Source organism: Geotrypetes seraphini, chromosome 2 (assembly GCF_902459505.1).
Source record: "Geotrypetes seraphini chromosome 2, aGeoSer1.1, whole genome shotgun sequence".
Taxonomy (NCBI): domain Eukaryota; kingdom Metazoa; phylum Chordata; class Amphibia; order Gymnophiona; family Dermophiidae; genus Geotrypetes; species Geotrypetes seraphini.
In genome coordinates this window covers 110,408,538-110,425,751 of record NC_047085.1, presented here as the reverse complement: position 1 = coordinate 110,425,751, position 17,214 = coordinate 110,408,538, and the positions used below count along the sequence as shown (strand labels likewise).

The 17,214-nt window shown below is 41.8% G+C and overlaps 1 protein-coding gene across 5 annotated transcripts in view; it reads right to left on the bottom strand.

Annotated features, from left to right (window-relative positions):
• ASPH (aspartate beta-hydroxylase) overlaps nt 1–17,214 on the bottom strand; it is a 456,780-nt gene that overhangs the window by 97,214 nt on the left and 342,352 nt on the right. For all 5 annotated transcript variants that reach the window (XM_033933439.1, XM_033933442.1, XM_033933441.1 and 2 more), the window contains 2 exons: nt 13,669–13,754; nt 9,500–9,586 (listed from right to left, as the gene is read on the bottom strand). In XM_033933439.1, the coding sequence (XP_033789330.1) occupies nt 9,500–9,586; nt 13,669–13,754 (173 nt within the window). The remainder of the gene's footprint in view (nt 1–9,499; nt 9,587–13,668; nt 13,755–17,214) is intronic.

Sequence of the window (17,214 nt, the reverse complement as noted above, 5' to 3'; positions counted from 1 at the left end):
GGCTGAATTTTGCCGGGCTTGAAATCAGATCTGCAACTACTTGAGCCAAGATGTCTTTGCTCATGTCCTCTATTCTGTTGCTGATGATGTCATTTGAAAGAGGAATTTCAGATAACTGAACTTCAGCCGCTTTTCCCAGCATGATATTCGCCATCTTCAACACAGCTGGTTTTATGAGTGTTTCACCAATGGTGTGTGGTTTGCCCTGCTTTGCGATCAGGTAAGCAACTTCGTACGATGCTGTGAGGATCGGTTTGTTGATGGGTACAAAGCCGAGAACAGGCAGAGTAGGCTTTTCATCGAATCTTGCTCTCTTCACCTTGAATTCAGCGAGCATTGTGTTCTTGTATTTTCCATCTCCATGCAGCTTAAGGAAGTGTTCCCTTAGTTTTGCCGGAGCTAGACTAGAATTACTCAACTTGGCATTGCAAATCATGCAATTAGGACGCTGACTCCCATCACGTTCCGTTATACATGTGAATCCATATTGTACATATTCGTCTGACCACTTTCGTATTTTGCTCGACATAGTTAGTAAGGGATTAAAATATTAAGATAGGTATCACACGACGTACCATCACAACAGTTACAATTCGACTATTGTGCGCATCAAATCCCCTGCAGCACAGATAGGCCAAGCGATGTTGCGTGATCACCTGCAGCCAATTATGGACAAGCGGGGTGTATCATCACGAATCATAAGCACTTCGGTCACGTTCAATCATCTATCAGTTAAATCACAAATTTTGATCAGGAATTGATTGATGTATATAAGGCGTTAGTTATAGATTGATAGATCAAGAAACCAAGTACACGATCAGTCTTGATCAAAATCACTGAATAACTATAGATGATTGAACATGACCGAAGCGCTATATGAGTCGGAGGTGTGTTTTGACCTCCGCCGAACCCGCGAGACTGACTCACCGAACCCCTGGGGTTCGGTCGAACCCAGGTTAAGAACCACTGCCTTAGAACAAAGTGAAATTCTGGCAGGAAGAATTGGACTTTTAAAGTCACCACAAAATACATGAAAAGAAATACCTCTAGAAGGATATACAATGCTATTTAAGTCGTTCTCTGAGTTTATTTCTTAGAGACAAGGATGCTCATGTTTGACAGCAGTTTAGTCGCACCTGAAAGCTGCCTGAGAAACTGCTGAGCTGGTCAGGATCTGGAAAGGTCCTAAAAACCTTTGTCCAATTAAGACTGGTGCTTGATCTAAATGAGGTCTTCAAGTGTTGCCTCCCCAACTTTTGAAGAGAGTGCCCTGACCTCAGGGCATTCCTAAGTGAATCAGTTAGCACAGTTATATTACCATATGCTAACTGGATAGTGCATATGGGAAAATCCTGCCAAGCATACACAAATCACAACTTAGGGGTCCTTTTATCAAGCTGCAGTAGGGGTTTAACGCGCATAATACCGCGCGTTAAACCGCCTGCCGTGTTAGCCGCTAACGCCTGCATTGAGCATGCATTAGTTTTTTAGCCGGCCGCGGGGGTTAGCATGTGATGAAATGTCCGACGCGCTAACCCTACTAGCGCGGCTTGATAAAAGGACCCCTTAGTATAAGGACCCCTAAATGAAACATTTAATTTTTCTGTGCTGGTATCCTTTATGGTGAACGGAAAACACCAAGCTTCATATAAGGTTAGCATACACAAAATATAGGACTACTGTGTTTCCCCCAAAATAAGCCCTAGCATGATTTTCGGGATAGGTCTTAATATATGCCCTACCCCTGAAAATAAGCCATAGTGGCTGGCAACCACGCTTCACCCCGCCACACAGCTGAACCCCCACTGACCTTCCATCCTTCCCTCCCATCCGAAATCCGCCGAACGCGAGCCATAAATACCTTCCTCCAGAGCAGCGTTAGGCCAGCAGCACTCTAAACAGGCTGCTTTGCGGCCTTCTTGCTGGGGAATTCCCTCTGCCGTGTCACTGATGATGTCATCAGTAATGCAGCACACAGAAGGCCATGGCGAGAAGGCTGCGAAACAGCCTGTTTAGAGTGCTGCTGGCCCGATGCTGCTCTGGGGGAAGGTATTTATGGCTTGCGGTTGGCGGGGTTCAGATGGAAGGGAAGGATGAAGGGTCAACAGGGGTTCAGCTGCGCATTGGGGGCAGGGACGGGTGTACAAGGGTTCTGCTATATAAGGGATGGGAGGGAGGGAAGGATGGAAGCTGGGCATGGGTTCTGCTGCACAGGGGGTGGGAGGGATGGATGGATAGAAAGATGCTGCAGAGTGAAGGAGAATTCCTGTTGGACCCCACCCTGAAGACCTACAGGACTTAAAAACAGGACAAGCTTGATTTCAGCATGACTTCATCTTTACAAGAACTCTGGAATAGAAACTGTTTTCTGTACCTTATGTGGCAATTTCCTCTAACCTCAGCTGATCAAAATAAGTAAGATACAGCAAACAGCACAAAGCACAGATCTTACCATATAGCACAGATCATTGTTTGCTACATGGAAAGAAAATTATAATACTAGTGCCCAGCTGGAAGACAGAGACAGGGATGCAGGTGTAAGGCCTCCAGCAGTGATTCCTGTATTTCCTGTATTCTCTGACTACAGCAGGCCAGGCATGAGGCCTATGCACCGTATGCACAGGATGCAAAGCTTGGACATCTGCGATAAGTGACAAGGTTGTCTTTCTGACATTTGCCCACTACAGATGGAGTAAAAGCCTCTTTGAACATCAGATAACACAGTTGAACTACAGTTGCCTTAGTCCATGGAACATCATAAGCACGAGATGACCTGCACGTATGCAAAACTACAGCACCTGGCAGGACGGGATGGGGGCCGTTCTTGGAATTGAGCGTAGGTCATACATAGATAACCTCTGAAAAAGCCCCAAGCAGAAAGGTGTCAGGGGTAGATAATCTTAGGTGGTCAAACCAATCTGATAACGACATATGTAAATGGAAAATTGCTTTAAGGACATACGCAAATGTTAATGACCCTCACGTTAATTAGGAATATAGCCAGTTATATGAATCTGTAACCACAGAATTAATTTTTGCTAATGATGCTAACAAATCAGACTAGCAACTGATCACTTGTGATAATGCTAATAACCAATCAGAAAATTTCTAATAGATTGTAATACAAGGCTAACAATATATCAATTCATGTAAGGCACAAGGGGATGGGTGAGAGGAAAGGAAAGATGTTGCACATGTGGGGGAGAGAAAGGAAAGAGGAAGAACTGGGGTGAAGGAGAGGAAGGGAGAGATGATCATGTACATGAAAAAATTAAGCCCTACCCGAAAATAAGACCTAGTGCATTTTTTGGGCCCTAAATGAATATAAGACACTGTCTTATTTTCGGAGAAACACGGTACCAGTAAAATGTACTCCCACTTTTACCATGTTTACTTAAAGCAGATTTTTTAAATATGTAAAACATGGGATCTAGATGTTTTGCCCCCCCCCCCCCACCACACACACACACATTTTGTCTCTGGGTATGTTTCGCCCCCGGGATGTTTTTCTCCTCCACATTTCACCCTCAGGATGTTTCGCCTCTCTACATTTCACCCCTGGGTACTTTTTGTCATCCCAAAACCTTTCACCCCCCTACATTTTGCCCCTGGGTATTTTTCACCCCACCCCAGAATTTTCGACCCAGTAAATTTTGACCCAGTTATAGTAAAGCCACAGAATGAAATTTCATTTTCATTTGTAAAAGTCCAAAAATCACATTTAAAAACAGAACGATCAAATAAAAAGTCAAAGCAACATGACAAGCACAAAAATCACAATGAGCCACAACTAGAAATTGAAATTGTAGGCAATATCTCTGGCCAACCATATTTCCATTGCCAAAATTTTGCACAATGTGTTTGATTCTTGTTAAAATTGAAGCATATTTCTTGTTCCTGGCATACGTAGGATTTCCGGTTATGATTTCAGTGATTTGGAAATTGTGGAGTCCTTGACGTTTCAGGCAGTTGATGAACTGGTAAATGTTTGGAGAAAGGGTACCACATGTTTCTTGAAAGCTGCAATGTATCCTTTGAAATCATTGTTTGTTCGATGTTGATCATGCAGATCCAACGGTCAAATTCGTGATCAACTTGGTATTGCACCTTTCAACTTGGTATTGCACCTTCATCCCCTCATTCTGAACTTTCTGCCAAACTGACTGCGATAGGTGGAAGAAGCAACCTGTCTTCTCAATGTTGGGGAATTTATTATCAAATGCCTGGATTGTGGCTTGTTCAAAATCCATCATCAATTTTTGTGTCTGGAGTCTAGACTGCATGTTTTTCAGCTCTTGTAGTAGCCTCTGATATGTTGTATGGGTCTTGTTTGGTAACAAGTCATATACCATTGGAACAACAATGCTGTGATAAAAAGTATCCTGGACAAAATGTGGAGGGGTGAAAGGCGTGGGGGCGAACATTCTAAGGGTGAAACATACCCAGTAGTGAAATGTGGGGGGAGCCAAAACTTATACTTCTACTCACTACATTAAAAAAAAGTCAAAATCCCATACATAGAAACATGATGGCCCATATGCAGTAACTATTATCTCTCTCCAAGAAAGCCCACATGCCTATCCCAGGCCCTTTTGAATTCAGACACAGTCTCTGTCTCCACCATCTCTTCTGGGAGACTGTTCCATGCATTTACCACCCTTTCTATAAAAAAGTATTTCCTTAGATTACTCTGGAGCCTATCACCTCTTAACTTCATCCTATGCCCTCTCATTGCAGAGTTTCCTTTCAAATTAAAGAGATTCGACTCATGCACATTTACATTACATTTAAACATCTCTATCATATCTCCCCTCTCCCACCTTTCCTCCAAAGTATCCAGATTGAGATCTTTAAGTTTGTCTCCTTACGCATTATGATGAAGACCATATACCATTTTAGTAGCCTTCTTCTGGACCGACTCCATCCTTTTTATATCTTTTTGAAGGTGCGGCCTCCAGAACTGTACACAATATTCTAAATGAGGTCTCAAAGTCGTATACCTATGCAGCCTAGCATCCTTCTAGCTTTCATCTTTTCAACCTGTTTGGCCAGCTTAAGATCATCACATGCAATCACACCCAAGTCCCGCTCTTCTGTTGTGCATATAAGCTCTTCATTCTCTAATCTATACCATTCCCTCAGATTTTTGCAGCCCAAATGCATGACCTTGCATTTCTTAGCATTAAATTTTAGCTGCCAAATTTCAGACCATTCTTCAAGCTTTGCCAGGTCTTTCTTCATGTTATTCACACCATCTAGCATGTCTACTCTATTGCAGATTTTGGTATCATCCGCAAAGAGGCAAATCTTACCCGACAACCCTTCAGCAATATTGTTTATAAAAATGTTAAAAAGAACAGGCCCAAGAACAGAACCTTGAGGCACACCACTGGTAATATCCCTTTCCTCCAATGATCACTACCCTCTGTCGCCTTCCACTCAACCAGTTCTTGACCCAGCCCAGTCACTTTGGGACCCATTCTGAGGGCACACAGTTTATTTATTAGACGTCTGTGTGGAACACTGTCAAAGACTTTGCTAAAATCTAAATACACCACATCTAGCGCACATCCTTTATCCAATTCTCTGGTCACACAGTCAAAGAAATTGATCAAATTTGTCTGACAAGACCTACCTCTAGTGAATCCATGTTGCCTCCGGTCCTGTAATCTACAGGATTTCAGAAACTTGACCATTCTCTGTTTTAAAAGTGTTTCCATTAATTTGCTTACCACAGAAGTCAGACTTACTGGCCTGTAATTCCCTACTTCTTCCTTATTTCCACTTTTATAGAGAGGGACCACATCTGCCCTTCGCCAGTCCTCCGGTACCACTCCTGACTCTAAAGATTCATTGAAAAGGTCAGTCAGTGGAGCTACCAGAACTTTTCTAAGTTCCTTCAGCACCCTACAATTTACACCATCCGGCCTCATTGCTTTGTCTACCTTTATTTTAGCTAGTTCCTCACAAACACAATCCTCTAAAAATCAATCAGGGACTATTATTCCTCCATCCCTATTCACGTTTATCTTCTGCGGTCCCACTCTTGGTGCTTCAGTTGTGAACACAGAACAGAAATATCAGTTAAGCAATTCGGCTTTTTCTTTATCAGCTTCTACATATTCCTCCCCTTTACCTTTGAGTCTCACTGTACTTCCTTATGACCTGATTTAAAAATAAGTTGTACTGCCTTTTGGAAAAGCTTACACATTTTGGCAATTTTTTTAGAGGAGGAAAGAGGTGCTTTCATATAGTAATGCAGCTGCACTGTGGTTGCACATGGAACTGAATATAGGGAAGACAATGTCTCCAAGAAAATATCAGGTTTCCCTGGACTACAGGTATGCATTTGGTTCATCTGTACACCTTAATAAAATCAGTGCATGGAAAAATCACTTTAATGCCTATATTAACCTATAAATTAACATGTATAAAGTCAATTTCTACATCCTGGGCCCGATTCTATTTAACTTTATTCAAAAGAGATATGACACAAGGACTTAGAGGAAGGGTATCACTGTTCGCCGACGACGCCAAACTTTGCAACATAGTAGGCAAAATAATATGACACACGACCTACTGTTGCTGGAACAATGGTCAACTACTTGGCAGCTAGGCTTCAATGCTAAAAAATGCAAGATAATGCACCTGGGTAAGAGAAACCCGCGTAGAACTTATGTACTAAATGGTGAGACCTTGGTTAGGACCACAGCGGAACGCGACCTAGGGGTGATCATTAGTGAGGACATGAAGTTGGCCAATCAAGTAGAGAAGGCTTCCTCCAGGGCAAGACAAATGATGGGGTGTATCCGCAGAGGTTTCGTCAGCAGGAGACCTGAAGTTATGATGCCGTTGTACAGAGCCATGGTGAGGCCTCACTTGGAGTACTGTGTTCAGTTTTGGAGACCACACTACCGAAAGGACGTGCTGAGGATCGAGTCGGTTCAGCGAATGGCCACCAGGATGGTCTTGGGGCTCAAGGATCTCACATATGAAGAAAGATTTAAAAAATTGCGGCTGTACTCACTTGAGGAAAGAAGAGAACGGGGAGATATGATTGAAACATAGAAGTACATCACGGGACGCATCGAGTCAGAAGATGATATCTTCTGGCTCATGGGACCCTCGACCACCAGAGGGCATCCGCTGAAAATCAGGGGAGGGAAGTTTCATGGCGACTCCAGGAAGTACTTCTTCACCGAAAGAGTGGTGGATCATTGGAACAGACTCCCACTCCAGGTGATAAAGGCCAGCAGCGTGACGGATTTTAAGAGAAAATAGGATACTCACGTGGGATCTTTAAGGGAGTAAATTCAGGGGAGGGGATACTTGGAATGGGCAGACTTGGTGGGCTATAGCCCTTTTCTGCTGCTTTTTTCTATGTTTCTATGCTTCTATGTTCCTACATTTTATAAAGTTCTAAAATATGTATTAAAAAAAAAATATTGAACAGTTAATATGTCTGAAAACTGGAAAAACTCCAAAACGTGCCCAAAAACAAGCCATATATTTCCATGCATAGCCCTATGTAATTCTGTTGTGCTACAATCAGAATGAAAATGAAAGAACATACAGAAAAAAAATTCAAAACAGCTGTTTGTTCATCACTATGCTTTTAAATAAATGCCTCAATGTTCAGTTAATGACTTGTCAGACAAATTGTTACAGCCTGTCAACCTGTCACTTGTAAAAATGGCTTTCAAAGGATCAGAACGCTGATAGAACCCCAACAAAGACCCATAGCAAAAGGACATAAAACAAGTTGTGTTCTTGCAAAACAAATGTTAATCATTCTCATTTTATGTTTTCTTGCAAAATGTAATACCAGCTGTTACACATACATGTTTTAGCATATCAATTTTTCCATAAAACACAACTTGGAAGAGAATATCTTATACAGTTTTCATATATCACAAGTTAATAATTATAAGAATAATCAAGCGGTGTACAAACAATTAAAACATTACCCATCTCACATTTCTACCCCCATATAAAATATATAATTATATCCCCCAAATTAAGAATCCTGTCAATCATTTAAAAAAAAAACCTCAAGAACATAGCAATCAAGACCATACTGGGAAAGACCGCAGGTCCATCAAGCTCAGTATCGTGTTTCCAAAAGTGGCCAATCCAGGGACTCCCTTCCCCCAATATAGGTGCTATTTCTCTCACTCTATATAACAATGAGATTTCAAAGAATAATATAGCCTCTGTTAGATTACTGTAATTCGTGTTACCAAGGCTTATCAACTAAATTACTCAAAAGGTTTTAACTGTTGCAGAATACTGCAGCAAGATTGATTTTTAAGAAAGGTAAATTTGATAAGTTTCTCCTTTGCTGGATAATTTCTACTGGCTTCCAACTTATAAAATTTAAATTAGCGTGCCTAATTTTTAAATACCTTTATGATCAAGGCCCAGAAGAATTGAGCAATTTGTTTTGCATTCCAAATTACAGACATAATTCTCAGTTCCAAGATAATTTGTCATTGGGCTAGCCATTGGTAAAAACTACAATCACCACTAAAAAAGGCAGTATACACATCTCACCTGCACTGTTTATTAGAGAGCTCTGGGAAATAATCTATCATCAACACAAGATCTCATCCTCTCCTACAGGAGGGGCCTTAAGTGCCTGGGCCAATCAGGGTCTTAGGACCCTCCCCGGTGCATCTCATGAATAGGCAAGCCTGCCATTCTAGTGAAGGTGGGCCAGCCAGCTGGAAGCAGGAAGGATGCTTCCAGCTGGCCATCTCAATAAGGTAGGGGGATTCTGAGAGAGCTTGGGGGGGTCCATGTGGTGGTGGGCTTGAGGGGGTCCAGGTGGGCTACTCTTCAGGGTGGGAGGTTCTGGCAGGAGGGTTTGGGCATCCCTCCTGCTGATGATGTTTGGTGGGGTCTGGAGGGTTCCGGCAGGAGGGATCGGTCATCCCTCCTACTGGCAATCTTAGTAGGGATATGGGGGATTCTGGGAGGAGGGTTGGGCATCCCTCCTGCTGGTGATCTTTTCCGGGGGGGGGATTCCGGCAGAAGGGATTGGGCATTCTCCTGCTGGTGATCTTTGCGGGGGAATGGGTGGGAGGGGTCCAGCCAGGTAGTCTTTGTGGGGGCAGGGACAAGTTGCCACGGCTGTAGCTGCTAAACTGATCACAGCAGGGAGATTCCCTTGCTGTGGTCAACTCAGCGGCAACACAGTTCTCTAACTGGCGCCTGTAACATGGGCGCCAGTTGGAGAGTTGTGGTGGTTAGGCAGCTTAGGGCGATTCAGTATAGGCCGCCCATGTGCGATTCTTAAAAGCCGCTTAGGCGGCTTCTGAGACCGGGCACCCTATACAGAATCTGGGCCATAGTGTGCAGTTCCTGATTCAAAGGGCCTCATTTTATCATAGGTATAGAAGAAAAAGTTACTTAGAAATAAGACCAAAAATTTTTTTAAATGGCCAAATGTCATATACTGCTCTTATACAAAGTTTGGATCAACAAAGTTCAAGTGCACCTGAGCTTTTCCATATCTGGCTCGTGGACTTTGGGGGTATTTATTCACCAGGTTTTCAAATACTTTTACAGCTTCTTCAATTCTTCCCTGTAAAATATAAAATATTTGCATTAGAATCACTACATCACAGTGACCTACCAGTAACTGCACAAAATTTTGGCAATTTATCTGCAGGGTTAGGAAGATTTATTTGCATATTATAATAACTCACATTGAACCACAGAAGAACCAACAGAAAAAACTTATGTTATCTGGAAGGCTCTGATGAGGAGAAGATGAGAGAAACCTCTACACATGAACCATTACTCATGCCTGGTTATAAAGTTGGCTATGCAGCCCAAGAAAACCTATGTTTAATTCTGGTACATGACTAATTCAGACTTTGTCAAAATTCTTTTGTTGGCTTCTGCTAAAGCTGTATTGGAGTTAATTAGCAGTACTAACAATGTCCTGTTTATTGTGATGTGGATACTTACCTACTGAGAACAATATGGGTTAAAATACTAGAAGAGCAGTGGGATGGTCCTAAATCAAAAGGACAAAAAAATGGCTTTCTTAATATGCATAGAAAGATTAGGACATTACCTCAGTAATCTTTCTTGTAGATGTATCTAGTGGTCCTGAACGCCAGGATCTTGAATCCCAACCAGCAATTTGCTTGCAAAAAACTGTCAATCATGTTTTCCAATTCCTTCTCCCCCCCCCCCCTCAGTTTGTACAAAAGCAATCAAATAGCACTGTAATGAAAGATATAACAGGAAGGAAGGACACGGGGAAAAATCCCTGACACCACAATTCTGTTCTGCTCTGTAACAAACATGTTATAACATCCAAACTTGACAATCAGCACTAATTATGTATTGAGCTTGTAGCCTACTCGCATGACCTGCTATCAAGCAGAAACTGAAACCAAACTGTATGGTTATAAGGCTGTACCTAAGCACCATCTTTCTTTCTTTCTTTTTTTAATTTATCCTCCCAGCTCCTCTGAGAGATAGGATTTGAAGAATTCCCTAAGGCAGAAGGCAGGCAGAGCCCAAACACAGGGTGGGGCTTCAGGACCACTAGACACATCTACAAGAAAGAAGGTTACTGAGGTAAGGACCGAGGCCCAGCTTCACTAAAGATAGCGACTCAATCGCTGTTAGCTGATTCTGTGGCTGGTTTTTAAACAGTGATTGATTCACTATCAAGTTATACATATTCAGGGCTTCCAGTCTCTCCTCATATATCTTTTAGCACAAACCTCCTATTATGTTCATCGCCCTCCTCTGGACCGCTTCAAGTCTTTTTATGTCCTTTGCCAGGTACGGTTTCCAAAACTGAACACAATACTTCAAGTGGGGCCTCACCAACGACCTGTACAGGGGCATCAACACCTTCTTTCTTCTACTGGCTACGCCTCTCTTTATACAGCCCAGCATCCTTCTGGCAGCAGCCACCGCCTTGTCACACTGTTTTTTCGCCTTTAGATCTTCGGACACTATCACCCCAAGGTCTCTCTCCCCGTCCGTGCATATCAGCTTCTCATCTTCCAGCATATACGGTTCCTTCCTATTATTAATCCCCAAATGCATTACTCTGCATTTCTTTGCATTGAATTTTAATTGCCAGATATTAGACCATCCCTCTAACTTTTGCAGATCCTTTTTCATGTTTTCCATTCCTTCCTTGTTATCTACTCTGTTACAAATCTTGGTATCATCAGCAAAAAGGCAAACCTTTCCTTCCAATCCTTCAGCAATGTCACTCATAAACATATTGAACAGGATCGGCCCCTGCACCGAAACCTGAGGGACTCCACTACTCACCTTTCCTTCCTTCCTTCGAGCGACTTCCATTAACCACCACCCTCTGGCGTCTGTCTGATAGCCAGTATCTAATCCAGTTCACCACTTTGGGTTTTAACTTCAGCCCTTCAAGTTTGTGAATGCAGATCTTTAGCAGAAATATTCATACATTAACTTAAACAGAATTTCAACAGAGTTCTATTGAAAATAAATAGTGAATAGGTCAAATATCTCTAGGAAAGGACACTGCAAGAAGTAATCAGAATGGATGAAGATTTCAGTTGAGAATGAAAAATAAAGAGGTTTAAGTATCTCTAGGAAAGAACCCTGAAATAATGTAAGGATACTTAGCATCCAATTATTTTAAAGTTCTACAAAAACTGAGCTCAGGATGCTGCAAAGGCAGCACTGACAGACTCTGAGAAGAGGTAGTCTTAGTCATTACACAATGATATGGCCAAATTTAGGTTCTATGTCATCGGGGTTATAGAAAGAATATAGGTGGCACAGCTCTTGCCAAGGACTGTGACGACTGGTTTATTGGAGCTCAAAGAGGACATAAGAACATAAGAGTCATACTAGGGCAGACCGAAGGTCCATCAAGTCCAGTATCCTGTTTCCAACAGTGACTAACCCAGGTCACAAGAATTCTGGCAAAAATAAAACAGATTTTATGCTGCTTATCCTAGGAATAAGCAGTGGATTTTCCCATAAAATACAGAATCCTTGGATTGTTAAAAATGAAGGCTCATGCAGCCAGATCCTAGTTCTGACTGAGCAAGAAGTCTAAGGGAACAGGAGAAAAAAATCTGACAAGACACAAGAAAAATATACTGGCTTAGAAGCCCAAGAAGGATTGCTACTTTAGTATCCTGTAGCCTGAAGACAGAGAGATCAGCCTTACAGCTTGACATGTTGAATTGGTACATCTCTTCATTATTAGCAAGGAGAGTGACAGCAGGGAGGAAGTCAAGTTGTTTAATCTTCATTCCTGTCTTCTGGATACAGTAGAGTCTACATGTCAAACAAGTGCACGGAGACAGAGTAATGCACTAGGCTGTATAGTAACTGTTGAAGGAGTTCCCACATGGGATTCATGGGAACACAAAAAAAGCGAGGTGGCATGTGGATGTGTATTAACAAAAAACAGGTGCGAGAACGGTAGGGATAGGTTGTCCATTGAAACAAATGTCCATCGATATGAGTGCACACATACCACTGGAATCTGTATAAGTTACCCAAATTCGGTCACAGATCCCGGATATGTGTGAAAAATTAGTCAATTAGGTACTGGAAGTCAATTAGGTGCTGACAATCAATTACTAGAGCCCATAAGCACTTAGGGCTAGATACACTAAAGTCAGTTGGTAATACCGACTGGATTGCTGTTGGCTGATTTTCTGTCCGATTGTGGAACAGCAATCAATGCACTACCACATTTGTATGCAAATAATCTGCACGTAAACCTGACAGATCAATCACTCAGTGAGCGATTGACACATGCACAAAGCCCTAACAGCAGTGACATGGGTGTTACTGGTGTTAGGGCTTCTTCTTTTTAATGGCACAGATGTTGTACATGTGTTATACACTACTACTACTATTTATCATTTCTATAGCACTGAAAGGTGTACGCAGTGCTGTACATTTAACATTCAATAGATGGTCCCTGCTAAGAAGAGCTTACAATCTAATTTTGGACTGACAATCTAATTTGGATGCCCACTCCCTCCTGCCAGAACCCCCTACAAAACACTCCCCACCCGGCAACCAACCAACCCCCTCCCAACCCTCCCATCAACCACCCCTCCACCTGCTGACCCCCCACCTACCCTGCAATCCCCCTAAAGGGAGATCACCCTCCCAACTCCCCCTCCACCTTTTAAACAGAAGGACCGGCCGGAGGGAGGTATAGGGAGGTATATACCCTCTGGCTAGCAGGCCTGCCACTGGAAAATGGTGGGCCTTCCCCTTCCCGGTGTAGAAGTCTAAGGCCCTGACTGGCTCAGATGCCTAAGGCAACTTTTGGCGATTCCTGAAGATGCTTTTAAGGACTGTTTCCAGAAGTGGAAATGATGTTGGGAAAAGTGTATACGTAGGGAAGGGGAGTACTTTGAAGGGGACCCAATGGAATAAGTTGTAAGATTGTTTAATAAATTTTTATAAAATCAGTCCTTTATAAAAATGCTTTTTCCAATATATTTTCAGTACAAAAAGCTGGTATAAGAACAGTTGACCCTATAGAACTATGAGAACTTTGCCAAAAGTATATCAATGAATTTTCAGGCAATGGGGAGTGTCTAGCCCAAATACCTGATTTTTGGCTGGACACTTTTTTTTTATTTTCAGCGTAGTGTGACACAAGAATTAAGAACCCACCTTTTTACGCAACTTTTCTGCAGCGTCCAGTTCAGTTTTGATTGTCTTGTCAAACTTGTTTAACAGCTTAGGTTTCTTTTTCTTAGCTAGTGAAAGAAAATCACATTGTTCTATAGTTAACAGAATTTTTCATGTACACAAGGTACATGGTCATTAACTTCTCAAAATGTCAATTAAAATGATATACTCTGGGCAGAAAAAAAGTCAGTTTCTTAAAGTCACAGGATCTTAAAGTTCCATATACACTTCTCCCTCCGTATTCACAGTTTCAGCAATCGTAGTTCGATTATTCGCAGTTTTTAGCTTTATGGCTTCTCCCCCCCCCATTACATCAGCTTGCATAGAGAAATCGCTGATTCCAAGCGTTTACAGAGAAAATTGCTGATTTCCAGCACTTTCTTCACCATGTTTTGCCTCTCCTTCAGGAACAGGCCAGGTCTCCCACCATGTTATTCACGGTTTCACCATATTCACGATGGTTTTTAATAGAAAACAGCGAATAACATATGAAAAAGTTATTTGCATTTTTTCTGTATTCGCGGGTCTGTTAATCCCCTATCACAACAAATACCGAGGGAGAAGTGTACTACAATGTCATAGACAGACCTCTAGACAGATTTTTTAATCATACAGTTGATTGTCCCTTATCTCCCACTGTACAGTATAAGCACAATGGGGGCCATAGCACTATAAGATGTGTGCACAAATCGGTGCACAGAGCTGATTTGTGCACACAACTTAATTGTTTAATGGGCCTGATCAGCATTAACATCTAACAGTTGGCTAACTTGCACTAATTAGAAGTTGCACATACAACTTGGATAGGTACATTCTATAAAGTGATGCACGTCACTTCTAGTGCATGAAGCTGAAAAGGGGGTGTGTCCAGGGGAGGAGCATAGGTGGATTGTGGGCATTCCTAAAAATTAGGCGTACTGTTATAGAATATGCCCAGTGCATGCACAGGTTAGGTGCAGGCATGTAAGCTTGATTTTCCTTGACATAAATGGGAGTGCCTAAATGTTATGATGCGCACTGCTGATTAGCATGATTCTATAATCTTCTACATTCTATAGTCTCCTCTGCTCACAACCTTGCAGTTGTCTTCGATTCCGAACTCTTATTTTCTACTCACATCCAACAAACTGCTAAGGCCTGTTGCTTCTATCTCTGCGGCAGCACCAAAATTTGCCCCTTCCTCTCTGAGCACACTACCCGGACCCTTGTCCATGCTCTCATAACCTCATGCTTAGATCACTAACTGGTATCCCGCTGTGCCACCCCCCTCCCCTCCCTTTGCAATCTGTGCAAAACTTTGCTGTATGACTCATCTTCTACCAACCTTGCTACACTCATGTCTTCCCTCTCCTTAAATCACTTCACTGGCTCCCTATCTGCCTTCACATACAATTCAAGCTCTTACTGGTGACCTGCAAGTGTGTTCATATCTCTCCTCTCTGCTCTCTCCTTATACACCTCCCAGAGAACTCTGTTCCTTAGATAAGCCGCTTTTAGCTGTACCCTTCTTCTCCACTGTCAATTCCAGACTTTGTTCCTTTCATCTAGATGCCCCCTATGCCTGGAATAAATTACCCAAGTTTGTCCGCCAAGCCTCTTCCCTTACCTTGTTTAAAAGCAGACTGAAAACCTACCTTTTTGATATAGCCTTGAATCCATAACCTTACTCCCCACTGCCCGCCAACCCAGCCAGCAAATTAACCGTTCCCCTTAACTGTATCCATGACATCCTGTTTGTCTTGTCAGTTTAGATTGTAAGCTCTTTCGAGCAGGTGCTGTCTTCTTTGCAACTCTGTACAGCGCTGCGTACATCTGGTAGCGCTATACAAATAATTAATATGATCATATTTCGCCATATCTACAGCAATTGCATTGACTTCCAGTCGCCTTCAGAATACAATATAAAACAGTAATGATCTGCCATCAATTCTTGTATGGAAACATCCCAGAATTGTTTAAAACTAATATGTCCAGTTATCCACCAAACAGATCATTACATTCTGAAAATTCAGATTTACTGAAGACGAATGTAAACCGACTTTCTTCTGTGCAGGATTTAAATGGAACTCACTTGTGGGCCAAATACGAAACTGCCGTGTAAAGGGTATGTTTAGGAAATTACTCAAGATACAGCTATTTGTAGATGCTTTCTTCTAGTTAATAATTGCCTTTTTTTGGCAAAGCTGATGAACTGTTCACGATCATTCTTATCATGGTTTTAGTTTCTAACAATGTTTTAACATGATTTTTTGGGATTATTTGTTTGTCATGATGATTCTGTTTTAAAAATAGGTATGTAACTTTGTGAACCGTTTAGTTATAAACGGTATAGAAATTTTTTAAATAACTAAAATAATAGTAATAGTAGTACAATCGATCTAATGTATGGCCCTTTGCCTCCAATAAACTCATGCTCAATATATGCCAATATAGTCTTATTCCATTTTCAATAAGTGTCTTTCACAGTCCTGTAGTATGCAAAAAAAATCTGTCTTTTCAAGAACCTGGCTGTGGCTGATTGATTGCAACGCTTTGAGCTTGTTTGTTCGTCTCACTGCCTTGAACAGATAGGATCTCCAACGATATAAATCATTTATGAGGATGAAAGAAATTGCATCCATGAATGCTGCGTTATTGTGGGTCTCAGAATGCAACTTTTGTGTTGCATAGAACATACTACATTGTAAGAATTCAAGAATGCCAATCAGTGATTTTCTGCACTGCAGAAGGTATATTTTATCTGGAAAAAAAACAGTACAGCCATGATTGTAAAAGTAGGCTATGAGTACATGGGGTGGATGAAATATGTTATCATAACCTATTTATTTATATTTATTTATTTATATTTGCTTGATATGCTGCATACGCCAAAGACTGGCTTCTAAGCGGTTCACATAAAACAAAATTAATTGCCGGGAAGAGAAAAGAAGGAGTCAGGGGTTAGCAGGGTATGCAAGGCTAAAGAGGTGTGTTTTCAGAGCTACTTTAAACTCAGCATAAGAGGGTTCAAGCTGGAGGTGAGGAGGGAGTGAATTTCAAAGCTCTGGGCCAGTGTAACTAATTGTGGTAGTGCAAGGTGGATGACAGCAAAAAGGGGAAGAACAAGAAGAACAGTAGAAGAAAAATGAAGCGAGAAGGTAAGAGTGTAAGGAGTGAAGAGGAAAGATAAGTACTGCAGCACTTTGGAGTAGTGAGATCTGAAAACAAGGCTTGCAAGTTTGAAATGAGGGGAAGCCAATGCTCCAGGCAGAGGAGAGGGGAACATGGTGAAGTAAATAGACCACAGTAGATTGGACCAGTTGTAGACATTTGAGAGAATATAGGGGAAGACCAGCATATGAATTACAGTCGAGTTGGAGGTAAAGAAGCCATTTATATTAAGCCTATTTAATAAAGACAAATAGATGCTTCTGTATCTTTATAACATATCAGCAATCCTGCAGAAACATGTCGGATTGAAAGTATGAAAAAATGACAGACAAAACTCTACAAACTATAATCGAAAGATAAACACCAAAGGCAGAGCAG